We start from the raw sequence: 27,855 nt of genomic DNA, 5'->3' as shown, positions 1-27,855 counted from the left end.
GCTTGCACTCGTTGCGCTTTCGGAAGTGGAGTGCGGAGCGGGCGGAAATGGAAAAGAAATGCACCCATGAGGAGGAGAAATATGCGCTTTTCACGGCGCACGAACAATGCCGGCTAATTGGATGCTTATGTGGAGTGTTTTGTTTTTGTTATGGAGAAAGTCGGGGGCTTTCTCGTCCGCGGATCTCCTGCTGGGTTCAAGAAGAGCATTTTTTCGAGAGAGAGAGAGAGAGAGAGAGAGAGAGAGAGAGATGAGAACGAGGAACGTTTTTGCTTGGCTGAATGATTTGAACGTGAAATCCTGAGCTCGAACATTTCAATGAGCCTCACGCGTAGAGGTAGCCATAGCCGAAGAAAAATCATTCCCAACTCACAGAGAGAGAAGAGAAAAAGAGAGGGAGGAAGGAAGAGAAAGAGAGATGTAAATAGATAGAACCGAACCGTCTTTCAGATATTTCTTCTTAAATTACTGATGATACCCACAAATTTTACACGGATACTGATTTACTGGAAATTTCTGCAATTTTGGAGAATTTCCGAAGAAATAGTAGTTTCCACAGCACTTTTACGTTGTTTTTTTCAGAAGATCTACTACTTTCTTCTGGCTATTTTAAAATCTGTAGAACAGGATTCAAAAATTGCTGCAGAATTTAAACCACTTAAAACGGTTTAAATTAACTTATGGATGTTAAAAACGTTTCTCTCAAAAATGATTTTTTTCTGTACAATAATATATTTATGTTTTTGTCAAATAATATATTGTTTGTATGTTTTTGTACCCTCATGATCTTTCGTCGTTCACTTTCTGTTTGAGGTTTTTTCCATTGACGGTTTACTCAATTTTTTTATTTGCCTTTTTTTTGGTTTTATCAAAGACCGTTTAAGCATTGTTTTTGTCTAAGAAGTGAGAGATATGTGTGTATTTAACTCCAGGAGGTCCCAGTGTCGATTCCGGGAACATATCAGGAGTATGTATGCAGCAACCGTGAATAATAAATTTTTTCATGCATTTCTAGCGTCGCGGACACATACATAATAAGTGGATTTCTATTGTGAAGTGACATTTGGAGGGATTACACCCCTTTATGCGCTTCTTTGCAGATTCGAAGAAAAGGTCCCACAGGACGAGGTTTTGGGGAAGTTTTGATACTCAGCATAAATCGACTTACATTGATGTTTACGGTATAGCTAACAGTATATACCATTATGTTGCCTTGACAAAGTGTGGTTGACTCACGCAGATGATTACAGTATGCCTTGATATGATCTGAGTGCGTAGCGAGTGCGAAATCATATAAGAGGATAAAATCCAGGCCCGCTGAGCTTTGACTCAGTCTAAATCCAGCTCAGTAACCGTTGATTGAAGCGCTTTCGTCGACGGGAATCCGTAAAGCGGCTCAGCCGACGCATCTCCGCAGCAACATCCATAGCAGCAGTGACCCAAAGGGGTCCCAGTGGTACGAGTTCTACATGTAGAGGAAGTTCCCGGGTATGTCTGAGACGCATTTTAAACGGGTTCGTAGGCGTAGACTCAACCGAAAAAACAAAATTTCCCATCGATGCTTATCGAGTTTTAGTTCATCTTTGATCATGGAACTTTGGAAAGCTTTGCCTTAACAGGAAGGAGGAGTAGTGGGGCTAAACTTTTCACAATGAAGTTTGTTTTCGAGCAGCTCGACATTCCCGCCGATAGCGCATCAGAAAACGACGAGGAGTCAACATTAATGTGACTATTTGAAGCGATGTTTGCACGAAATTCGAGTAACTGCCCAAATTGTCGCATACTCGATTGAATTCTGGATCGAAGGGTTAGTAATATTATTTCGAACTAGAATATTTTAATCCATAATGATCCCACGTATCTCTTTATTTGTCTAAACACAAGAAAAATACGCCAAAGAGGAGAATCAAGGTGCCGAATCTTCTCGAATCACGGTCGGGGGAAGAGCTCGAGCACATACATATCCTTTTTTTTTTAGCTATCCTGAGGTTCCCTCTCTTTCCCTTAATACGTTCCCTTTTGTGAGCGACGATCTTCAAACCGTTTTATTTCGAAGCGAGGCAAAAAATTGTATTACTTTTTGGGTTTTTTTGTGTTTGAAATGCTTTGTTTGAGCAGATTTTTTAAAAAATAATCAGAGCACCAAATTCGATTCAGTACAAACAGACATATCGAACTTGAAATTCCAGCAACTCTAACCTCTCTTTGATCGATCGATTGAACTCACTTACAGGGTCCACCATAAATATGGTCGCTTTTTTTCGCGCGTCATTTTTTCCTCAAGCAAATCTTCCGGTCCTTCGTTGATCTCACCGTTTGCAGGAAGCTCAGTAGATCAAATTATTTTTAGACCTACCAACCCAGTTTTTATGTTCACGGAAATATTTCTCAAAAAAGAGCTAAAAGCCAAAAGCTAGGAAATGAATTTTAGATCGTATGTTTACACGAAAAGTTGACAAAGACCTCTTTTCTAAGCATATCAAATATTTATAAACTTCTACGTCGAAACATAGGGAAGATGAAAAATTTGCAAGCAGCACCATTCATATCCCGGTCACCATTTTGAACAATGAGCAACCCTGCGGCTCGCCTTGATTCCTAAACTGAGCGTCTGAAAGCTGCTATTCGTGCCAAGAGAGGTCGTATTGAATAAAAACCAATTTTTCTTGTTAACTGAATTACTAAGTTGAATTATTATCAAAATTTCGCTGCTCCCTAATCGATTTTACATAAATAATTCGCCTTTTTCGAACATATCCGTGGCGTACTCTGTCTTCTTTTGGAGTTTCTTTACGTTATCGGATGATTAAAGGCATCTGAGGTGGTCCGGATTTTAGGTGGAATATTCTTATAAGGGATAGTGGGTTGTGGAAAGGAGGGTGATTCCATCCATTCCTTCCTAATTGCCGTAAAAAACTGCCCGGAAGATACAGCTTCAGGCGTTCTGGCGCACTATTTTCTGCACGGAGTTCGACTGGAGCGCGTCAGCCCTGTGCGGCGCCGCATCTTCCGGGCCGTTTTTTGCCTTTAAAGGAGAGCAAGGCCACTGCGGCTGTCTGTGAGCTGATACCCGAGAGTTTGTGAACTTGAAGAGTGACCGCATGGTCCTCTGGGAATCACTTTGTCTCGCGAACTGCATTCGAAACTGAACTCGAGGTCAGAATTTGCGGATTTTTTTCAAATTTCGAGTGCAGTTGTTGAAGCGATACGACCTGAAAAAGTAGTAGTGAAAGTCTGTGGTGTTAATCGTTTCTGTAAAAGGTATGGTATTCATGTTCACTTTAGAAGTTAGGAAGCTACAAAAGTTAATTCCAATTATGCGTCATATCAGAATTATTTAAATAACGGGGATAAACGACTACATACCTGGATGGATGTTCGAGCTGTCAGAGGTCCACCGACCACCGAGTTAAAACTGGGGAAAGAACTCGAGTTTATTTTCTAGCTACACTGAGGTTCAGTATTTACCGAACCGGCTATGTCCATTTCTTGTGCCTTTCTCTTCAAAGCCTTTCAAGGTTTCTTTTTTTCTTTGTAATCTATCTGTGCCACGTAATTCACCTATGGGATACCTAGACATGAAGGCGTTCATAGGATTTATCTAATTTTGGTGTCCTATTGGGTTATCACAACCATCCGCTTTTTTTTTCGAAATCGCAACTTTCTTGTGAAAAAAATGGGCGGCGTAGCGCAGTCGGTAAGTCGGTTCCGCTGTGTCTGCAGCATGATCAATCGGAGGTTCGATTCCGCCCTGCCGCCTACCAAGTCTTTCATCCCCATGGAGTTGATAAATTGACTTACGGAGGCTATCCAATGCTTCTGCTTGCCCAGACTCGCCTGGGCAAGCAGAAGCATTGGGTAGCCTCCGTAAGTCACTGCATAGGCCAGTTACATGTACGTAAACCTCAAACGATTCTGAATTGAAGTGAACGTGGAGGCGCATCCCAAGCGGATTAAATCACTACGTGACTCTACAGTCACCCGACAGTTTCCCCTTTATCCTTCATGCCCCAGGATTTGGTAATTCTATTAATTCCTTGACGAGACCTCTCCAGTCTTACTTTCAACCTCCCCTTAGTCCTTTAATTTTTTGAATTTTTTGGATGTAACCTTCTGGTTTTGATTTTTTCGCGGGAAATGTTCACCAGCTCCTCAGTGCTCTTCTTCTTTCCGTACTCGAATGAAAAATAGCCATGGTGAGCACGACGAGCACTAATAACCGAAAGCGTACTCATTTCGGCGGTGGCGGAGGTGAAATGAGCGCCGCAAGAACTCATTAGGTCGGTGGCAACCAGCCACACGTGAGTGGATTCGGCCGAAAGGCTATTCGGTGGCACTTATGTCCGAGCGGTAAACAATCGAGTAAACAGCCTAAGAAATTCGTTTTACTCCCGTCAATAGTTAATCAAATTCTTTACAGTGTAATTAGTACCGCATTGACTGCTCTACTGCTCGGTTCCAGAGCGTCGAGTCTGGGGATGCATACATCTTTGACGTCTTATCTAGATGTGCATATAAATATAAGCAATTATGTTTTTGAAATGGGAATTCATGTGGCTAACTTGAAAAAAAGCAGCTACGTTTCTTCTATACTCAAATTCTGCGCTCTTGTGTGGAAGCAAAAAGGAAAAAATTAAACGAAGAAAATAAAATAATTCTTGGAAATTAGCGTTCGTTTGGTCCCTCAAGGAATTTTCTTCTCGATAAGAGGAAATTCTCTAAAAATTCTCAAATATGTAGAAAAATCACTTTTTAAATTAAACTTAAAAATTTAATCTGAAACTCACAAAACGTATCTAGAAAACAAATTAGCATTTGGAATAGAAGGTACCATAAAACCAATAAAAATTACAGTACCTACAAAAATCATGCAGTACAATATACCATATTATATTATAATATATTACAATATTTTTTGGACAAATATCAATTCATATAAATATTTATAGAATAAGACAAGCACTACATAGATGAAGTGTTGTTCTTAGAGTGAACGTATCGTTGGATGCTTTCTGTAGGGTGACGTGGCGCTTGAGAGGATAAATCGATCGATCATCGATGGCTTCGATATCCCGGGCGCTGACGAAGCCGATAATGCGGAAACGTTAGAAAATGTTAATTGAGAAAGGTCAATACTTGTCTTGGCTACAGCTTGAGAAGATCAAAAGGTAAAAGTTGAGTACATGAATATCATTTTGTAGTGAGGGTACCTGGTTGAACGAAACGGCACCAAAAAAAAAATGCAGAGGGTATCACAACGGGAAACGACAGCGACAGTTCCAGGCTCCAACGATCCGATCTCAGTCGTTCAATGCTCGTACGCGTAGTTTCCAAAAAAGCAAAACCCTCTGCGGCAAACGATCACAATTTATGGATGAAAATGAACAAAGGAATTTTCTTGAATGACAGAGAAAGTCAACTCGACGCCACGCACAGTTTTATTTCTTTTTAATGCTAAAAATGAAATAAGTTATGAATTGGAAAAACACTGCTTTTGTCATGTGTGCTTCCTTCGAAAACCATATTAAATGATCCTAATAAAATCCTCGGAATGATTTCCTTTAGGTAATCTTTTTATGCGTACAGTGAAATTCTCCACTAATCTGTAAAAGGATCGCTAAGAAGTTCTAGCCTATATTTTTGTTTTTATCTGTCTCTCATATTTTTATCCGAGTTCCTCTCTCAATAATTTTTCCAATTTTTGACGCCACAATATTAGGTGAAACTAATGACGGGGAGAAAATTACTAAATTAATTGAGGAAGTTTTTCAAATATCATATTATTATACTCTGTAGATTCCTTAATTCTGAATCAGGTAGGAGCGAAAACGTAGGAAAAAAAAATGAGGGGAGTAGGGTGAGATCATGAAAATATATGTGTCTAGGCGTATTTATTCAAAGATTTTTCAATTATTTTATTATTCTTATTATTATTTACTTTATTTATTCAATTATTTTTCATTTATTTTCAATTGATTTCAATTATTTTATTCAGTTTCTGCACGACTACACGTTTGTAAGGAGTTCAGCTGAAGTCGACTATCACGGATTTTCCCTGGGGAGCTGAGGGATTTGCCCTCGGCACTTAGAGTGATTAAGGTCTCATAATCTAACTAGAAATTCGAGACTGGGCCTCAACGAAATGTTTGCTCGTTATTGATGGTCGTTGCTTAAAAAGCACGCCATTGTTTCGTTATAGAAGCGTTATTTCGGATTTCGGGTAGTTCATTGCCTGCGAACTGCTTTATTTGACAAATTCCTCCGGTAAATACTGGATTCCGGGATTACGGAATAATTCAAAATTCTATGTCGGTTTGTAGCTAAATTGGATACAATGCCGGCTGTGTTTATGCATATCCGACAAGAAAGCAACAACAAGTTCCCGAATATTACGCCCGGCCATATTATACTTGTTACTCTGCTGCTGTAAATAAGTTTTATGAGCGGAGAAAAGGCAGCAATAAGCCTGGGGGTTAGGAATGTATCGCGTGGCATTTTCTGTTTACTTGCAAAATTGAAATGTTCAATTTTTTTCGGAATAGAAACTTCGAAAAAATATCGTTGAATGTCTTGAGCCAGAGGATTTTCTGTTGTTTTATGAGTTACAGAGAAGCTATGTACTGTGGAGAATGGGCACTTCTGATCATCATAAATAAAAAATAAAAAAAATAAATACAAATATACAAATATTTATATAAAAATAAATAAAATTAGAATAACAGAATTATGAAATGGCGAATAAATAAATAATAAAAATGAATGTATAAATATGAAATTGAATGAAGTGATGACAAAAATAAAATAATAAAGAAAAAAATTTTTTATTTCACGATGATTAAATGGTTAAGTAATTGAAGTTTATGACTGCGAAGATCAAAAACTACATTCTCCTTATTTTCCGAACGAAAAATTCGCGTATTTTCTGATAGGTCCAGAATCTGGGAACTGCATTCTTCGCCTCTATGAAGGGAGAAATTTTTTAGATTTCCAATCTGGATAACCTTCGTGGCCGCTGCGATCAGCGTTGCATGCAGCACTGGTAGAGGGGACAGCTTATGTATGTCGTGACCACCTCCGTGACGTCAATACTTTTGAAGGTTAAAAAAAAAGAAATAATGTTTGAAGACGATGAGTCACCGGTGTCTCACTGATGACTCATCGTCTGAAATGGAAGATTCTGAGTCATTAACGTCCAGTAAAATCCGAAAAACTTAGACATTTGATGCTCTTGGAAACAGTCGAGCGAAATCCTGGTTTCTGAAAATGCGCGAATCGATTGCTATCGATTTAAAACAATCCCATCAGCTCTGGCTACCAACATTACTCAGTTACTGACCGCTCCATTCGATTTGTTAAGGGTTTTTATTGATTGATTCACCTATAAAGCAAAATCGGGCATCTTTTTCGTGTTCTTTCGAAAAATTACTGTGCGTGTCATAGTGTCAGAAATGTCATAAGATTCCTTCGTTTAGTGGAATTTTAGGCAATCCTTCTTTCAAAAAAAAAGATTAGAAAAAATTTGCGTTCTAATCTAAAATGTTGCACTATTCTACCATGTATATGCAGATTATTGTAGTTATTTTTTTGATTTAATCACAAAATTTCTAAAAATAGATGTTATTAATTTCTAGATTTACACAAAAATAGTTTTTGCAACACATCACAGATCTAATGAAAATTATTCTTCCATAATTGTTTTTATAAAGTCGTAAAATGCAAATGTCGTTACATAAACAGGAAGAGTGTCGGGGATGTTCACAAATAGATGCGCCGCGGAATATTATGCAAATGTTATTCGATTTCTTACGAAATGCGATAATGAGACTTAATTTGAAAGAAAGAATGGAAACTGTAGCCGAGGTAAATGTCCCGCCACGATTACAATAAGGAAAGGATTCGATGGGGGAAAGAGTGTTGAAAGAAATCCTGATTTTACTCCTACGTAGTCTGTGATGGGAGCTGTTAGCGCTTCTTTAAGAGAATTTCTGCCAAATTTCCTTTATGCCGGAAAGAACTGCAGAATCTGTGCAGTGTGTGTGTTGGATTTCTGTATAATTTATGTGATGGATTTTTTTTAAAGCTACAGTATATTTTTTACATAGAATATAAAATAGAACACTAGTTTAGACGCAGGCGTAAACGTACATGTTTACAATCTCCGACATTTCTGAGTAAATTGTGGGGTGAACATCTAGTCACAGCCATAGATCATAGCTGTTTCTCTGCAGCAAATTATAGCATAGAATCTGGGAATTTAGAAGTAATTAATAATTTATGGATTATTCTTATCCGACTTTATTTTCTATTTTATATACATATTTATCTTTATTTTTCATTTATTTATTTGTTTATATTTCAGCTTATATTTCATATTCTGTATGAATTTCATATTACAAATTAAAATTACACATTACAAATTACAATTAAATTACATATTTCTTATATTTTTCATTATTTTATTTTATTTTTTATATCTAGAGGAATGTTTCAGTTGAACAAATTTTGAGTATAAAACTGAATGGGAAAGTTTCCGACAAATTTATGGATTTGTGAGGTTTATAAAACGTTTTTTTTCTCGGGAATATTTTTTATTTAACAAGTGTAATAGTATGTTTTCTAATATTTAGCTAAAATATGATTTTTTGTGGAAGGATACAGTCCCGTGTCAATTTGTTCTATGTCTTCTAATCTGTGTTCTGATACAGGCACTGTCTGGACTCTTAGGAATTATGCGTGACTTGAGGAGGAATCTGCACCTGACGTAATTGCTTCGTTTAAATGTAACATTTAAATTTCCTCGCAATAGAAAAAAAAGAGTTTTGTGCGTTGATTTTCCTTTTTTTTTTGTTTTTAGAGTTGTAAATTTAATTTTTAGAGAATGTACCGGTTGCCTTCAAACAGCCAGCGCGCTCTCTACAACTCAAATTATGTTATTGTTTTTCTAGTAGTAGGGTCCCATCCCTTTTTCAATGTCTCGTCTATTCCTTTCAATATTCCTCGTTTCAAAAAGAAAGCAAAACTTTTGCATGGTTGCACTCGTCTAGAAATTTCTCAAAGAAAAAATTTCAATTTTCATAATGTGTTTGAAATAACATCCTAGAGTAGAAAAAATGTTCCTTTTTTGCTGGAAAAGTAGTAGTTCAGAAATGTAATTATGGTAGAAAAAATACAATTTATAATTAGAAATAGAAAAATCCAATATGTGTAATCTGCCACAAAGAAAAGAGTATTCAGTATTATAGAAGTGTATTTTATGATAGAAAAAATGTGGACATCTTTTTATTTTAGAAATTGTCCTAGGATTTGCTCCGTTTCAGACGAGTTCAACACATATGTCACGGTCAAACTACAAAATGTCAAGTCCACGACAGCGGTGGTACGAGGGAATCAACCGTGCTGGGAGCAGGAGTTCATCTTGTGAGTTTTTTTTTCCGGATTTTTCCTTCTGTCGCAGGAGAAAATCTGGAAGCTTAAACTTCTAACTCTTTAACAAATCCCCACGAAACATAGATATTGCGAGCTAGAACAGTACTTTTACTGAAGCGCAAACCTAGGTCGTAGGTAATTTCAATCTAGAAGTTTTATTTTAGTCTTATCTTCTAAAGTTCTTATATTTAATCTTATCAAAAATTAATTGGTTTTATGCAGTTCTTAATCAACTTAAAAGACGTTTAAACCAAACAAAATTGTGTATGGAATTGAGTAATTTACGTGCGTACTTCAGTGAATCTATCTATTTTTGGAGTTGATTCAGAGTTAGACGAGTTTGAGACTCATGCGTGCCTGACCGCATCACCTTCTTACCGTAATCACTTCGTGGAAGTGTTCTATTCGATTGTAACCGAACTGTTAAAGAACAAGTAACTTCTCCAACACTTCGACAAACGGTCCCTTACCACTTTGCGTATCCAGAGAAAATCCTGAAGAAAATAAGTGAAATTAAAATTTGAAATGTTTGCAAAACCAGCACTGCTCTATTTTATCTTACAAATCCGCAGTATCCACGTGAATTCCAGTGAGACGAATCGCCTGGATGAAGGGATGATCATCGAATTGTGGTCGAAGGGTGTGTTATGGGACCGATTGCTCGGTGTCCACTTCATGCCGCTCACCGATGTCCGTTACTGGTGAGAATTTTCAAATTTTCAACAAAAAAAAGAAGCTCTCGTTCATAGGGCTCTAACCTTAAGGGACAGTCTATCACGAAACGGGCATAGTTGGGAAAGCTGTGGGAAACGTAGAGCTTAGGGCGAAGATTACGGAACACAGCGTGGCTCCGCTCATCTTTCACTAATCTTCGTAAAAAAAAAACTCCATGGGAACGGCGTTTTTTTTTCTACGAGATGCCCGACACCGCTCTACCCTTCTGCACGCTCCGGTTCCCTCTGCAGATTTTTTGCTGGTTTTAATAGAATAGATTCTCCAAGAGAACTTATTGATTTTGGACCGTTCGCTCGTGAACGCGGCGCTTGCGCTTGTGGTGGCGCGTTCTAACATGCCTTGTAGGGAAAAAGCGGCCTTCCCATGCCGTGTTTCTAGGACAACTAGGGAAGTTGAGTACGGCCACGCCTACACTCGTAATCTGCAGCTCGAATTCTATATTTTCCAACAGATTTCTCAACTATATCAATTCTGCTATGCGCTTCCTTCAAAAAGGGTTTTAGCGCGGCTCCTGGTGATGGAAAATGGTTGCAAATGGATCAGGAATTGGAGACACGTAACGGACAAACGATCGGCACCAGCAAACCCACCGGTCACAATGTTCTCGTTGATTCACGGTTCGAATTGCCTTTTGGTGAGTCCCTTCGTTCGGTTTTTTTTCTGTTTTCTGTCTGATCATAGCCTATTTCCGAAAGTAAAAGCTGTATAGTAGTTTTTTTTTCATTTTTTTCTTTCCTGGCATTCCTGACCCCACGTACTGGAACTGCTTTCACCTCAAAATTTATTTCTTCTCCGATTGAAACTTGACATATTGCTTTCCATTGTTGGGGTCGACACATCAGATTTATCTTTGAGAGTCTTAGAGAATTTTAGGGCACTTATCTTAGTTAAAAGTAATCCAAGTTTTTTTCGTTTTACCATAAGTGAATTTAAATCTCTTCTACATCATATTGTCATAAATATGCCATTTCCACTAGTTTTGTAACACTGATCTTCTTAAATTTGTGCGTCTCAGTTCAAATCTGAAAGAATTGAGCAGTGTGGAATTTTTCGACTTCTCTCGCAATTTCTGCTAGAAATGGGCTAGTATTCATCTGTAACTAGTACTCAGCCATAGCACTGCCTAGGATCCTTTGGATATTTCGGAAACAAGCACTTTGATGAAAAACGTCCAGAAATTTTATAATATAGTATAATATAATGATATAAGTATTTTCTTCGTTCTATTCGAATATTCGATTCGAATAGAACGCCTCAAAAGTGAGTGTGTTGCTCTGGGAAAATTCTCCTTTACTGTTTTGTAAAGATCATCACTAGGAAATTTTTAGACTGTCCTCTTGAACTGTTGAAGTGGACTTGTCTTTTTTCCCGGAAGGTCTCAGGCAAAACTTGAAAGAAATGCCTCATAAACTGTCTGGACTCCTTTAGATCAACGGGATGAAACTTTCCACGTTTCTTTGCAAGTCCTGAAAAGTTCTATTTTATAAAATGCATAGAAACTATTGTCAGAGCGTGAAACATGGTTGAAAAAATGAATTAATGCTCGAGAACTCCTCGGAGACTTTAAGGAAGATTCACAAAACTTCTTGAGGCTTGACGTTGGACTCCCGCTGTTCTTCGAAATGGTCGAGCAGGCGCCAGAAATTCTTCCATTACTTCCTGTAGTACGAAGCTTCCTGAGCAGTTCATTTCATACAACTTTCGTTTCTTTTTACGCTAAATTTTCTCCTATGCAGAGTTATTTTTCTTCCAGAAATAGGAACACGAATACAACGGATTTTCTCTTTCGCATATTAAAATTACGTACATAATTGTATATAACGTTTGTATATAGCATATGCGTAATTAATTTGCTTCAGTTTTCCCAATTTTTTGCCAGAAAATTCCAAATTGTCGGAAAATTTCATGTAATCAATTATTACCTCTGGTGGATCTGCTCGAAATCTCTTAAAATCTCATTCATCAGTTATTTCATTTCATCTTTCTATCTCCGGGTTCATGTTCTCATTCAATGCAACTGTCTAATTTTTTGAAACTTGATATAATTGAACAGTTTCTCTCGAGTGCTCTACGTATCCAGATTTTCCCCAAGAAACGTTTTTTTTTTGTATTCCAAGAGAGTTCTGTCTATGTAGTTGCAAAAGACGAGGTTTCTGTAAATTCCTTATGGATTTTTTGATCTAGTGCTTCTAGGCGGTGACATTATTCTTCCAGAAAAACGAAAATGAGTATTTTCCCTGTAAAATCACGTATGTTTCTAGTATATATCTAATTAATTCGCTTCAGGTTTCCTATTTCCTTGCCAGAACGTACTTTCCATTTGATTGATTATGGTGGATCTTTTACGGTGTGCTCAAAATTCTACTATTCAATGAATTCACTCCGTTCCCGGTTTCCCGTTATAATTCTACGGGATCATGAAATTTTCTGAACCTTGTGTGGATAGCTTCTCTCAAACGTCATATTTTTCCAACTTTTCTTTTCAGGAACATGCTTTTTGTATCCAAAAAAAATTCTGTTCAGTTGCAACTAACGAAGATCTTGTGAATTCATTTCTTACATTTTCCTGTTGGCTTAATTGAAGCAGATTAAAGAAGTTAAGAGATTTGAGATTAAATTAGACTAGGTTTTGGAGATTTTAAGCTTCAAGAGTTGGGATTTCTTCCACCTGAGAATTGAAACGGGTTTAGGAGGTTAAGAGGTTTTAAGGCTAGCTCAGACTTAAGAAATTTTGAGGTTCAAGAGCAGCATGAAAGTAATTTCTCCCCGCTGAGATCGTTGACTAGATCCAGATGCGATCAACGTCAGCTTTCTCGGCCACCTCGGTTGAGATGAGTTTCTGCCCGCCTGGCTGCCTGCCAACTGCAAACGACCACTCCTCCGTCACGACCTCATTCAGCAACGTTACGAGCACTTAGTAGTAGCGGTAACACTAATTACGAGCACTACACGCTGCTGCCGCCGACGGCAATTTGTCCGCGCTCAGCGCTCGCCTCGCTTTTTAGCTCTGACGGAGGTTCGGGGGAAATGTTTTGACTGTCTTCGATTGTAACCACAGTAATGTGTAGCAGCAGCCGTGTAAAAATAAACTGCTGCAGTCCTACACCGTGATTTTGTGTGAAATTTGAAAAAACCCTCCTGAATAAAGAACTTTTGTACGGTAGGCAACAAATTTGTTTCCCCTTTGCGTCAAACATTAGGAATTCTTCATCATCTTCCACTTCGAATGAACTCTTTCATAGAATATTCGTCTTCATCCATTTTTATGGCTTTTTTCTTGCATATTCTTGGAATTTTCGTCTTGAATGGAAGAAAAGACTTGCAACTATAGTTGTGCTACTTCTTTCCTGAAGTTTCTTCGAAGACAGCAACTGTGATCGAAAAAATTTTTGATTCCATTGTCCATGGTCATTGCATGGGAATAATAATTCCAAAGAATTCCATTGGATTCGCGTGAATTCGCGCAAGTAGCAAAAATCTACCTCTGGTGTTCTTCCGCAATTCCCAGCTTTAGTGGAGGCCCAAAAATTGTGCATAGAGGGCGAGATCGCTGGGTAGCGATAAGTCTGTGGACCCATCAATGGCTATCCGCAGCCATTCTCTTCGCATCGCCTCCTACAATATCGAAATGTTTCCTGGACAGTATTTCTGTTGGTTTGTTTGGTCGAGGGTTCGAAATCACCTTGGTGCCAACCAAGTTCTTCATTCCTCGATTTTTTCCTCGATTCGCCGGCTAGTCGATAAATTGGTACCAGTCATGTCTGGGAGGATAAAAACACTGACTTAATCACGGGCTGGCCCTGATAGGACATTGTATGTGCCAGGACGCGTTCCAAAACCTCAACGATTGCGAATTGCAGGAAAACGCGTTGCGCATCCCAAGTGGATTAATACGCCAGTGACCTTGGAGGATAAAGGATAAAGTTTCTGGCGTTAATCAATCCACTCGGGATGCGCCCCCACGTTCACTTCGATTCAGAATCGTTTGAGGTTCACGAGCGTGTAACTGGCAATGACTTGCGGTGGCTAGCCGATGTGTCAAGTCAGTGTTTTTGTCCTCCCAGACAGGTCTGGAACCAATTTATCGGCCCCGGAGGGATGAAAGGCTTGGTAAGCACTAGGGCGGATTCGAACCTTCGACCGATCGTGCAGAAAGCGAAGCCTCTAACCGCTACACCACAATCGCCCAACCGTGAACTTATCGTGTTTTATTTGTATTCTTAAATTGAGCCGGACACGAGGTTGTTATTAGGCAGAGCTTTTTTGAAAGTTGTACATGGAGATTTTCATCACACCAGAATCTCGCACACGACAAAAAATTACATTTGAAGCAAAAATTATTCCTTGCGAATATTACGTTCTAGCGAGAGTAGAAGAGCAAGTAGCAACAAAAATGGATCGTTCGTTAATTTTGCGGGCTGCCTTTAATCTGGGGTAGCGGGTCACGGTTGCTGGGGGCACATAAACTTTTTTTTTTTCGAAACAGTGAATTTTTACTCGATTTTTTCCACGGCTCAATTCCATTTTATTCGGACCAGAAAATTACAAAAAAAACCGCAAAACAAATTTCCAATTCAATAAAACTTTTTTACAGATTACAAAACTAAAGGAAAAAACTCAGAGAAGAACATTCCTTTTGCTTTTTAGATCGTCTTCTACTTATTTGTTGTATCCTCCACCAGTATCCACACTATTGCTCCACTTTATTCTCCACATGGTACATGAACCAGACGCCAGCGGGACCCTGTTGTTTCGCTGAAGAGCTTATCGCTAAAAGTTGAGGCATTCGTTCGACCTTCTGTCCGTTGATACTATGGATTTTTACGAATTGTTGTAAAGTTGTTCGTGGATTTATTTGCACGAACACCATATGGTGTAAAGAGTGTGTTAGTATTCAGAAAATAACAAGACGACGTGCCCACACTTTACACTGGCGAGGAGCACAGGGTGAGGCCAGCTGAGTGGGGTCGGGTTCTAGGAGATGGCTCAGCAGCCATTAAGAGATTTGCGGGACCGCCCCTTTTCATGAGCAACGCTCTTCCCTAATTGGTGGATTATTTGGAGGGCAGTGTGATTGTTTACGGTAACTTACGTCTCTTTGTGGTAAACTTCCATTTGTAAAAGAGGGAACAAATTGCAATTTTCGCATGGTACCGTAGAAAATTTATCATTTTTTTTTTTTGAAAAAGTTAAGATATGCTTATCCTGCAATACATGTAGTGCTACAAAGTTTTCGGTTCCCCTGTAGGTTGATTCCTGTTCCTCTTCGGATTATTAGGGGTAATCTTTCTTTTTATCTTTTATCTTTTATTTTTATTTAATTTTTACTTATATATGACCACTAAAGTACTAACTTAAGGTTCGAAGAACTGCAGTGGCAAAGACACTTATCTATGTATTTGTAATATTAAAATAAGTAAAAATGAATTTCAATCGATTCCCAGAAAAGGGGACTATTTTTGGATCAACCCCACTAATACTGTGCTAAACTAGCGCTTACTCAGAAGGTCCCATCACGATTTGTTACTTGAAAATGAAGAGTATGTACGAGATGAGTTTTTCTGCTACTTTTCTTTGTTAACAAAAGGTTTATATGCAATTAAATGAGTAAGTAGTAAGAGCTAACTTCTGGTAGGTAATTTTGACTCTTTCGAAAGTTCGCTATAGTACGGCGATGAGGGTTGACTGAGTTTTAAGTTGACCGTCAACGTCGTACGTCACGGATTACGGCAATAGGGAGGATTTCCCCCATGTGTAAACCCTGATAGACGGGGTTACGTTGAGCAAATACTTGTTAACGTGATAGGCTCATCATATGGGTCGATATTTATGGACACAATCCATAGTATGACGACAAATATGAGATTGATTACTTCCAAGAGTACCCAATTTTGATCTTATGTACAGTGAAAAAATTGATCTTTGCACTGGGAATTTAAAATTGGACAGAAACAAAAAACAAAATAATAGAAAATAATAAAAGTATCACTGAATGTCAGTGTGATCGTTTACTCCTTCGATTTCCCACTGTCGGATTTTTTTCCTCTTTTCTTTTTCGATTTGCATGTGAGACTGCCCTCTTTTTGATTACATTACGTCTTAAAGGACAACTTAGGGTCCATTCGCTTTTCCTTCTTTACTTCTTGGATTTTTATCATTTCTCCGTTTCCACAGCTGGAAAAGTCGTAGTAAATGCACGAGTGTTTTCGATTATTAAAGGTAGATGAGTAAGGGACAACAGTACGGCGGCGTGGGAAAGCGGGAAAATGCGCCGGTTTTGAAGAGGTGCGAGGCGACGAGGTCGGCGAGGAAGGAGGCGGTCGGCATCGGCGGCGGCGGCGGAAGGAAGGATGTGGAGGCCAAGGCGGCGAAAACAAGCCTGTTCTTATTATCCAGCTCCAGAGTCTCGTCGCCGCTGAGATGTTCGCCGTCCGTAATCGCAGCCTCGGCCTCGTTCTTCGGAAGAACGCCTGAAGATTTTTCTACTACTGGAGCCTCTTCAGCGGTTCGGACCTTGCCCTTTCGGTCAGGGAAATATCAAAACATTTCCTTTAGCGATTCATAGGGCAGCCTAAACGGACAGTTCACGGAAATTTGTTTTTGTTTACGATTGCTTATTCGCAGCAGGGGCACAACTGTCAATGGTTATCCGTGTGGTATACGATTAATCATCCCGAAATCGCTCAGCCTTGGCTCAATAATCACCAGTATCGTAGCTTTTATTCGAACTCAGTTCACCTCAGAACTGAGCATTTATTGCCTGAATTTGAGGGGTTCTGTGAGCATGGCGTGGGTCATTCGAGAGAGCATCAAAATGACTGAAAGGCGAGCGGTTTCGTGGTGGGTGGGTGTCTGTCTGTCTGTCAAGAACATGTGTAAACTGCTCGTGTGAAAACTGACACGGCAGATCGCATGGATCCTCGCGAAATTCCGCAGCCCCAGCCATAAACATCCATTTTTTCTGTTTTCTGTTTTTTTTCTCGTCAGCTTCTACTTCTGTATTCTCGTAAACGAATGAGTTTCTTAGAGATACTAATCTCGCCTTGTATACGTCACTAATTATTTTTTTCTCAAGAAATCTCTCTGAAACAGGCGAGGATTTCTATTGTTCCAGAATTCCGTCCGCTGTTCCCTCTTTCGCCCTCATTTCTTCCTGTTTTTTACTGCCTTCATTTCTCAGTCTATAGTTTTAGATAACACACCCATAAAATTAAGTATATTTGTTTCTATAGTCTTATTTATTTAGAAAATAGCTGCAGAATTGAAGTCATAGCGATAAAATCGTTGGAATGGCGGTAATTTGGTTTATTACCACTTTATATAGAACCACTGTTTTCGAAGTTTTTATTATTTTTATTATTATTGTTATTATTACCATGATTAGTGCTATTATTGTGAGATTTTTAGATTACTTTAATTCTAGCATTCATAATTTATTTATCATTAATTGTTTTGTTATTTATTTTTATTTATTTATTTTAAAAAAACACCTCACACGTCTAAAATGTGCAGAATGTTCGCTGTATTTATGTTTCTGCAGACTTTTCCTTTGTTGCGGCATGGCAGACACTGAAATTAAGGAATACATGTTTGCAGTGCAGAGAATTTTCCGGGGAAAAAAACGCCTAAGAAGCGATGTTTGCGTGGAAATCCTCGTGTCTAAACTAGGGATAGACGTTTTCACGTCGATTCACAGACGAAGACGCGATTTTCCCGTTACCTTTCCGAACTGAATTCCAGCAAAATTCTCCTGAAACCCTGTGGTTATGTGTGCAAATGCAAAAGGCTCTGTTTAAAAAAATACGAAATGTCAGATTCAGCCAGGACGGGAATTAGCGCCGAAACAGATTGAGCTACTCTTATCGCATGTGAAGCGTGTGTTCGCTAATTGCGAATGTTTTCTTCTGCTTCTGGAAATTCTGGAAATTCCGGAAAATCCCACCCTTCTCTTTGTTTTCTGAGATCCGCTTTAGCAACTCGGCTTTTCTAACGTTAACTTTCTAATTTTAATTAATTTTCACTAATGATTAATTTTCACTAATAACTAATCTTCTCAATTTTTAATTAATTAAAATTTTTTTCTCTTCCGAAGCATTGAAGGAAAACATGGAATTTTTGTGGAGAAATGGAGAAATCGTAGAGAGCGTAGGTAAATTTATAAAATGTTTACCAATAACAATCTCTTTTTCCATTTTGAACCATTAAGGGGAGCTTTCAAGATCTGTACCTGTATCTGCCAACCGAAGAGGGGTGCAGAAATTTTTTATATATTTTCTACCCACTTCTAGACCTGAGAATTACGGATTTTGAAGAATAAAATGTGAATAGAAATCCTTCGCCAAATCGAATCCTATAATCCACAGTACTTTTAGAGACGTTATCCTCAAAAAGTTTAGATTTGTTCGGCAAAGCGTGATTTATTTTCCACCATTTTAATCTCTTTGGTCGGTATTCAATTAAAATTCGTGAAATTTTGGGTGGAATCTCGAAAGACGAAACATCACCGACTTTCGAGTTATTTCCTCCAAAACTACAACTACAAAAGTACAAAATTACGCACCGCGTTAATCCTCAGCGAAATTTGTTCCAGGATATGTAGATCAAATTTCTATGGCTTTTTTTTCGTCACCGATTGATTCTTTATCGTCTTTTCTCTAAACGAACTATGCGGGGCTCGTGTTTCACAGCCGTCATCAAGCCGTAGGCGGCGGCGGTGACGGGCGCCTGTTCACTTGATCCTTGCCGTGGACGTTGCATGATCGGGTGGATCTCGCGACTTTTTCCCCTCCAGGTCGGATTTGTTCTAAGTCCAAACAAATTCTGATCTTATTCTAAAATAAATTCTTGACTTTTATCCGCCCCGGTCAGTTTTTTTTCCAATCGCTATATGAATCAGCTCGTCGAGTTGAAATCAAATTCTCAAATCAACCCTCCGCAATTTTACTGCGAATTTGACAACGATAATTTTCAATTTTTTCCTCACAATTAGTTCCTGTGGAATTCTTGTGATTTTTTTTGTAGCTTTTTTAATATGTCATTGAATAATCAATTTAGTTTTCCTAGTTATTATTTGAGTGTTGGGAATCGGTAGGGTTTTTTCTTAAGGCACTTTAGTGATAGTGGCCTTCGGAAACTTTTTAGGGGTGTTTTGAATGTGTAAAAAAAGATAAAGTCTCAGGAATATCAATCCGCTCGGGATGCACCACCGCGTTCGCTCCAATTCAGGATCATTCGAGGTTTGTCTAGCCTCACGCGTGTCCACCCTACGCAACGACTTGTGATGGATGATCAAGTCAGTGTTTTTACCCTCCCAGACAAGTCTGGTACCGATTTATCGACTCCAGAGGTATGAATGGACGGGTTGGTTAGCAGCACGGCGGTTTCGAACCATCCACCGTACGGCCACAGCGGACCTCATACCCACTGCGCTAAACCCGTCCCGTTTAAAGGTGTAGTAGTGATAATTACAGCCGAACTCGTCCGGGTTTGCATTTAAAAAAAATTACGGCAAATTACAGGACAGTGACGTAGAATATTTCCGGGATGAATTCATTTCTTTCAGTTTGAACTAAATTCTACTTTTGAACCCAAATTCGATTTTTTTTATCGAACAAAACGATGAAAATATCGAGAAAAAATTAAGGTTGGGCCAGCTTATCGTTTGTCGGGGGACCATTTTTTGCAGTTACACATCCACTAGAAACTCCTGGAAAATTGATCTATTGTGCTCTCATAACGTTACCTTTTAAATGGTGGCAATTTTTCCCTTGATTTTTCTTTAGAAAAAAAAACAAATAGTTGACATTTTCAAGCTGGACTCACTGATAGTGGATGCGTTTTCTTTGCATTTCCTCTTCTCCGCTGCCTGCTATTCAAAGGCGCACGTCCAGGTGTCGTAAGCAACCGGAAAATGATGAATTGCACGGTGATACATGCATTGTTGAGAACGTGTGGAATCGAATCAGCGCCTCTCGGATCATTCCGTCGCCCCCGCAACCATCGTCCTCTCCATTACTCTTCGTGTTTGGAGCGGAGGCAGTACATACATAGACACGGACAGCTCAACAACGCTCTCGAGATTTTCATTTCCCGCCAAGTGACAGGTTCAAAATGAGCGGCGCGTGATGATTAACGCAACGTTACAAAGTCATCGTCGCTGATTTGTTGAGGGGTTTTTTCCTTTCGGCCGGAAAAATTACCGGCTGCTGGGAGATCAGCAAACAATTGCAGGATTTGCACTGCTCGATAGACAATTTCTCATGAATATGCTCAGCTGGTTCCGGTTTCTTCCTAAAATTCTAAGTTTTTTCTTTTTTTTATTTTTAGAGGTCGTATTAGTTTTTTCGTACGATATGATCGTCTGCATTGTCCTGTGTTTTTTTTAAATTTTTTTATAGCTCCACTTTTTTCCACAAATCTTACAAAGGTTTTTCTAAACATTTGTTTTAAATTCCCTGCTTTTAGTGGTGTATGCCTGAAGTCGTCGTGGTGGTTTACGCTCAATTATAAACTGCTTTTCCTTGCCACTGTTAAAATATTTTTAAAAAATTACAACAAAACTTTTTTTTCGAATTATAGGGTTTTTTGGAATCCTTTAATGTGGAAATTGAAAGAGGCGTGGAAATGGATTCGGATCTCTAGTGGCTAGCTCATAAGCAGATGACTCTTGGCTTAACTCTGTTTTCGTGGATTTTTTTCTCACGCAATCCTGACTTTGATGCCTGAAGGCACTCGAAATCACTTCTGGCTTCGAAGATCGCTCTATCACATTTTTTCTATTAGCAAATGCAACTCTGATGACCTTTCACGGAGGGTGGGATGATCCGGAAACATCTACAGTATTCTTTGATTTCGTTGAGTTTGGCGTCGGCTCAGTGGAAACGATTTTTGTGCACCTTTTTATCCATAGTTACCTTGTGAGGAAAATTCTGGGTATGAGGCTTAGAAAACCTTTGGAGCCGTAAGTGCCTTCGAGAGAATAAAATTCAGAATTATTTTCCTTTTGAAATTATTTCTAATTTATTAATTTAAAATTGACCCGCAGTTAAGCTCACTTTTCTTGCTCTGCCTGATTTGAGAATCGTTTATTTATTTATTCATTTATCTGTTTATTCATCCACATACATGAATGGTACACCAAAAAAACAAAACACATCTATCTAGGTCAGAACATTTAAGGAAACGTCCTCAAACTCATTGTAAGTAATGCCTGGTGCCGTCCTTTTCGTGGCGAATAAAAATTAATTTAGGGGGATTAAAATTAATTCAGAGGGATTGCTTGATGTATGCGGGTGAAAACTCAATCGTATGAGATTAACACGAAAAAAAAATAGCAAAATAGCACGGAAATGTTTTTCATCTCCGAAAAAAAAACTTCTTTTTTTCAAAAGAGGAACCTCAGAAACTCGAATATCGTCAAAAGTACATAGATGGTTTTCTCGACGAAAACTAACTCGGAGCTAGAAATAGTTAGGGGTGTGGAAGTCGTGGCGCTGCTGGAGCGTGAACGATTTCTTTCACATCTCAGTGCGCGTGTTGTTGTAGTTTTTCGCGCTTGTACTCGTGCAAAGAAGAAGGAGGAGAACAATACCGGATGGAGTACTGGAAAAAAATACTGCCGAAGAATAAATTCTCACTCGCTACCAACTAACGAACTGAAAATAACTGAAAATTGATCAACCGAAAATAATTACTAATTTATTCCTTGTGCATCTGTTTAGAATGACGAAATGACTTCAGTTTTCGCGAGAAGAAATTGTCAACAAATCAGAAAAACTCATATTATTAAGAGAATTGTTGTGTTCGTTCAAATTTACTGGATCACGAGACCAGAAGTATGTGAGTTGTCTCGCCATCTATCCTCTAAGCATCACTTTTTCTGCTCTGAATTTGTATTCAACGCATCTTCGCGCTATCCAGAGGTTTTTGAACTCCTAGTTGTAGGGTTTTCGGCGAAATAAGCCAAACAACTCTAATTGCGTACATAAATTTCTCGGCACAGCAGTGTAGGCGGTGAAAGGTTTCAGTTTATTCTGGAAATTTCGTGCCGACGCATATTTTTTCTCTGACAAAATGCGTGGAACGATCGGTCACAGCTCGTCGCTCTTCGCCAAAATCGTCGCCATCGTCGCCGCCTCGACGAATTTCTCGGCTCTTTGTCTACTCCTCCGTCGATTTCCCCGCAATCTCCTCTGGGGAGCTCTTGGCATTCATCGCTTCGACAACATCGCAAATCGACAATAAGAAGTGCCAGACGACGAGCGCGTTTTTCCCTTTGATTTATATTCGAAGACCGCCGGTTACGCGGTAGCCCACCTCTTTTCGCCGACCGAGTTCCACAAATTCCTCACGAACTCGTCACACAAGAATTCCGTCCAGCTGCATTCCCGGAATACTTCTGCGCTCCTTGTGCTTCTCCAGCACCCAGTCAGTCAGCACTGAATTCACGCGCTCAAGCTGAATAAGTGGAAAATTGATCTCGTCAAGCCCCGTAGAATCTCTCTCTCTCGCTCTGCTCGCTCTCGCTGTGTCGGTCTGATTGTTCTGCGTCGTCGTCGTCTTCCGCAATATGTCCGCATTTCTTTCGACGTCTGCGTTCACTACGTAACTCGATTGATGTTTGGCACGCCGCCAATTTGTGCATTTGCCTTCTTGCAAGCCGTTTTTTCCTGCCCATAAATCGATGATGGCAATTATCTTTGAAATTCCTTTGTTCGACCTTTTCTGCTCAAGCCGTGCGTGTGTGTCTGGGAGCTAATGCGGTTCCCAGAAGGACTCAGCTCTTGGATTTGTCGTCGTCGTCGTTTTCCTCACGGTTTAGCGATGCGTCCGCTCCGGGGCTCCTCTATCTGCTTATGCTTATCATGGATGTCATGCGATGTTAAGGCGGAGTTTTTTCGACGACTGACGTGCTCCTGGGGCAAAGCCGCCGAGAATAGCGCCTCGGATCCGAATCCAACCGCATCCATCATCTCCGGCGCTCTTTTTTTCGTGTTCACTATTCTCCAGTGATGACACCATGTACTTCCTGGATCCGCTCCTACTGACTCCCGTTAAAAATCGCCCACATATTTACTTATTTACTTCATTTCTTTGATATTTTTTGATAAGTTGGCTAACCGAAGGTTTTTAAACCCGAATTGTAGGGTTTTTCCACCACTCAGCTATATTTTTATTCCTTTTTTAGAACTTTCTGCTGGGTTTTTCCGTGAAATAGAAAAAACTAATGAGTACATAAAAATATAGCATATAAATGAATAATATAATGATATTAGTAATAGGTACTACATGACTTGTTTTCTATGAATTTTTTTAGGCACCTAACTTTTTACAGCTAAGTTAAGAATGTAGCATATAAAATTTAGTTAATGAATAAATAAATACTTGATGAAGTCGTAAAAAACGGCTGAATAAGAATACGACTATGTTGTTCATATGTCTGGGTACATTTTGAGTATTTATTTGTTATTCTATATTTATATTATTTTACATATTTATTAATTTTTACTTTTTCTTTTTCTTTTTCCGCAAATCATGTGATCCTCTCCGTGTGAACACTTGTGGACGAGTTTTCGCATGTGTTCCTCGTAGTGATGCGATGCGTGGAACAATCAAGAAAACTTCGTTTACTCGCCTCACATTTCAACGTCTCCTCCAGTCAGCGTCAGCTGTCCGTCAAATGAAACGTCAAAGCGTCGCGTCCGTATTGCGTGCGTTGCTGCGTGCGCTCTTCCAAGTGGAACCGGGCGCTGCCACACTTCTCTCAAGTATTCCTCGGTGTTCTTGCGCAAAAAGTACAAAGTAGCCTTGAGCGGGTTTGCATTTTTGCAGCGACGGGTGTGTCCTGCTTAAACGCACGCAGTGACGCAGTCCGTCAAATATTTGTTATAAAATATTTTATTTAAAATTTACTGTTGATTTAGATATAATTATTTAAAGCAGTTTATTTCTGAAAACTTTTGATAGTCAATCATTCGATGTTCTCCTACATCCAGAAAAACTCCCTACGCTGCTGTCGGAGTTTGTCATTCCTTCGCCTGCGCCCTCGCTCAGGCAATTGTTCTGATTTTTTTCATGTCGTCAATGCGAACGCAGGCGACAGAGACACTCCACGACTCTTTTTTCATTCGTATTTCTTTTTATAAGGCTAGAAAATACGTCTGAATTTTCTTTAAAAATTTCTACATACCTAAAATATGCCTGTTTTTTCTATTTTTTTTTTCTTTTTTTCTCTCGTGTGGACTAGTTCTATATCGGTATCAAATTGACATAGATTTGTTCTGTTGTGTCGGCGATTATCCATGAGGATAATAACGCTTCATCAGCTGTAGTCATCGGCGTCGATGTGAAGTGTTTTCTTTTTTTCTTCGTTTATTTTATACTGAGAACATCAGCGGTGAGCGAGAAACTTTAAGAATTATTTTTTCTTTTCTTTTTCTTCTCACAAGTATACCGTCCATTTACCACAGCACATCTACTTTTTCTTCCTTCATTAATTCCCATCCATTGTGATTTTTAGAACAAAATTTAAAGAAGGTGAATTCCTCTTCTTCTAAGTCTCTGTAATTTTCTGATCTATTTTTGCTGTTTCGTTTTTTTTTTGTTCCCTTTTGTATCTTTCATCGTTGCTACATTTATTACATTATTCATTACAAAACTTCATACCAGTGAATTGTTTTAGGAGTTTTTTTTAAATCAATTTATTGAAAGCTCAGTCAGTTAGAGTTTTTTTTTCTGACTTGCTAAGAATAAAAGGATACGATAACAGAAAGACCGTGTCTAATTTGTCGCAGCCTTTCTCTGAACAATTTTGTTTTTTTCTGTTAATCTTAGAAAATTTTGCACTGATGATTGACTGTTTGACTTTTTCGATGCCCGCGTTCGTTTTTTTTAGAACGTAATAAATTTAAATAGGAATAGTTGTGGTAATTCTACTTACCGAAAATTTTTACAAGTTGATCCGAATTTTTTTCTTCGTTGCCTGACGTTGTATCACAGATTACTCTCTGACACTTCTTGCCGTGAATCATATGCTTCCCCGTTTCCGGTCTTAGTTTTTTCCCCATCCTTTTTCTCCCACTGTTTTTTGCTTTTGCGGGAATTTCGATAAAGTAATAAATCCAGGAAAAAAGTAGGGATTCCTGGAACGTCTTTCCTGTACGTGTCCAGATTTTCGTTCTGTTCATTTATTCTCTGATTAAAACTTCTCTGATTTTGAGTGAGATTGGCGGAATTCTTAGAAGTTTAGGAGAAGAAATCTTGTTTGACGGAACTCTTCCAGAAAATTGGGACATGTTTCGAATTTGTGAAAACGATGGACGAATACCCGTAAATATCGAATATCTATCGAGTAATTGCCACAAGCAAACCCATCAGGATCCGCCCAGGACCCAAGGCAACGCTACCGTTAAGCGTGCGCTACGTGATGCTGAACGAACCATCGCGTGTACTCCTTCCGAGGTGCCCTTAACGGTTTCAATCCTGGAAACTGGGGTGTTTCACCGATCGAACACCACGTTTTTGCTGCCTTTTCTCCAATTATGATGCTATAAGCTTCTGCGGTGCTCAAAATGAGCACTGGGTTTGGAAATTGTGGATACGATGCCATTCGAGACATATGAATTCAAGGAAATTTTCGTTCAATGACAGGAACAAAGCTGTAACTTACTTTAAGAAAAAACAAAAAGAGAAAAATCTGATGAAAGAATGAAATAAAAATTTTCTAATGTTCGGAAATTTCTTCAGGTAATGCAGTGAGAACTACGCTAACCTGGTCACTTGAGAAGAAGACAATTTATAGAACTTTTTTTTTTCGTTTCCCTGTCTAATTTTTCCTACATAATTATCTCTAGGATAAAATGCTGGTACAGAAATCTTAGCAGAAAATTCTGGATCCTTACCTTTTCAGTGAACTACTGAATCCGTATTTATGAAGCAGGAAAGTTCGTCCTGACGCTAACTATAAATGCATCAGGATGCAGCTGGAATGACATTCTTTCTCCTCTTATTGTATAGGATTATTCTCCGCCATTTAATGGATTTTTTTCAACTGAGCTAGATTTTAGATAAAAAATAACGTGCTCTGTTCTTGAAAATGTTTCATGAAATTCCTTTTTTTAAGTTTTTTCCCTTGCAGATGCTCAATCAGAAGACGCCGAGGAACTACAGGCCAAACTGCAGGCACTAAATCGATTGATAGATAGCGTGAGTGGAGTGATTTTTTTTTTTCTGGGCGAGTTTTTTCCCCCTAACCTCAATCCTCACAATACTGTTGGTGATATTTTCGGCGACTACGCTCGTGGCGGGTTAGTTTGCCCGAAATAACTAAGTTGTGTCGTTATACGTACGATAAAGGGAATTTGATGATAGTTTCCTCTCAGTATCGGATGTTCTAGTTGCAATATTTTTGCGTGAATGAATTGCTGTAAGGTATGCATTTTTTTTTACAATGTACTTACCACAAACTACATCGCAAGCTACTCGTTTTGTTCTTGGCAGCATCGTAAGAATTTATGTTCCAGCCAGATGTTCTTTTTTTCCCAGTTTGGAGTGATCGATGAGAATTGCATTCATATTGTCGCTCTCCGTTACACTACAAATTTCTTCATTAAAAAAAAAGACAAAAACATGTTTATGTAGCGAAATTATGGGGAAAATCCCGATGAGGGAAAGAAGAATTCCCTCATCGGGATTTGTTAACGATCAGGAAAAGAATTTTTAATTATCAAGTGAAGAAGAGAAGTTTTGTTTTTTCTTTGCTATTTTTTTATTTGCAGGACCAAGTCGTACCAAATAACCACCAACGTGTGCCTTTCACTCACTGTAAGTACTTTTCTCATTTTTTCATTTTTTTAAAATTTTTCAATGCCTTTCTCCTTATCATAAGGGACGTGTTCTGGTAGAACTGCGCGAGAACTCGTCTTCTTGTCTACAACAGGTGGAAATTCTTATACCGTTCGTTTATAACCTCTGTTATATGTTAATGAAGGTTAGATTTTAAGAAAAACATGATTATGGACGTTTCATATGGGAAATTTTTGGTTGAGTATGCTGTTACATGCGTCGGATGTATTATTAATGGGAAAATTTTGCTTGAAAAGACCAGTTCTCGTGCAAAATTAGTCCGTCAAACACACTGGAGTTTACAGCCGGAATTTCTGAAGATAGCGACTATACGTCCGACGTCTCGTTCCCGATCCACCATCAACCGAACAGCTCTGCTCACCAATGGGATTCGCATCTACACCCACATAGATATCGACATCATCAAAAAGACACAGTAAGCTTTGTATCCTTAAATTTTTTCTTTCTCTCCATTATTTTCCATCCTTTGTTCTTTTGTTTTTTTTTCGTTGTGCATGCCAAAACTTACTGTTAGGATCTTGGGATAGTGGGATGTTTGTTGGTGTTTATTGGTATATTTATTAGTTATTTATTTACTGGTCATATTTATTGGTTTAAAAAAACCGCCGATAAATGTGTTTATAGAGCCAACGCTCAATCCGGTTCAATTTTTCCACGATTGAGGCCTGAGTCCATTCTTTCCTCTGAATTAAAAGAACATTAAATTAAAAGTATACGTTTCGATGCTTGGAAAAGTGAAATTTTTCAAATTAGAATGATTTTTCTTTGTTCAAAAATTTGTCGGTTTTGGAGCTTGTTCGCTTGTTATCGATGTGGTTGTTATGTTTTCTT

At 38.7% G+C, this 27,855-nt stretch overlaps 1 protein-coding gene across 2 annotated transcripts in view; it reads left to right on the top strand.

The window, feature by feature from the left end:
- Positions 1-27,855, top strand: part of RB195_005180 (uncharacterized protein) — a gene marked incomplete at both ends in the record, with an annotated part of 41,892 nt that overhangs the window by 12,933 nt on the left and 1,104 nt on the right. For both annotated transcript variants that reach the window (XM_064177525.1, XM_064177526.1), the window contains 6 exons: positions 9,318-9,417; positions 10,017-10,127; positions 10,665-10,795; positions 26,297-26,364; positions 26,937-26,982; positions 27,309-27,439. In XM_064177525.1, the coding sequence (XP_064034650.1) occupies positions 9,318-9,417; positions 10,017-10,127; positions 10,665-10,795; positions 26,297-26,364; positions 26,937-26,982; positions 27,309-27,439 (587 nt within the window). The remainder of the gene's footprint in view (positions 1-9,317; positions 9,418-10,016; positions 10,128-10,664; positions 10,796-26,296; positions 26,365-26,936; positions 26,983-27,308; positions 27,440-27,855) is intronic.

This window comes from Necator americanus, chromosome I, assembly GCF_031761385.1.
Source record: "Necator americanus strain Aroian chromosome I, whole genome shotgun sequence".
NCBI classification, from domain to species: domain Eukaryota; kingdom Metazoa; phylum Nematoda; class Chromadorea; order Rhabditida; family Ancylostomatidae; genus Necator; species Necator americanus.
This window is presented reverse-complemented; position numbering and strand designations above follow the sequence as displayed.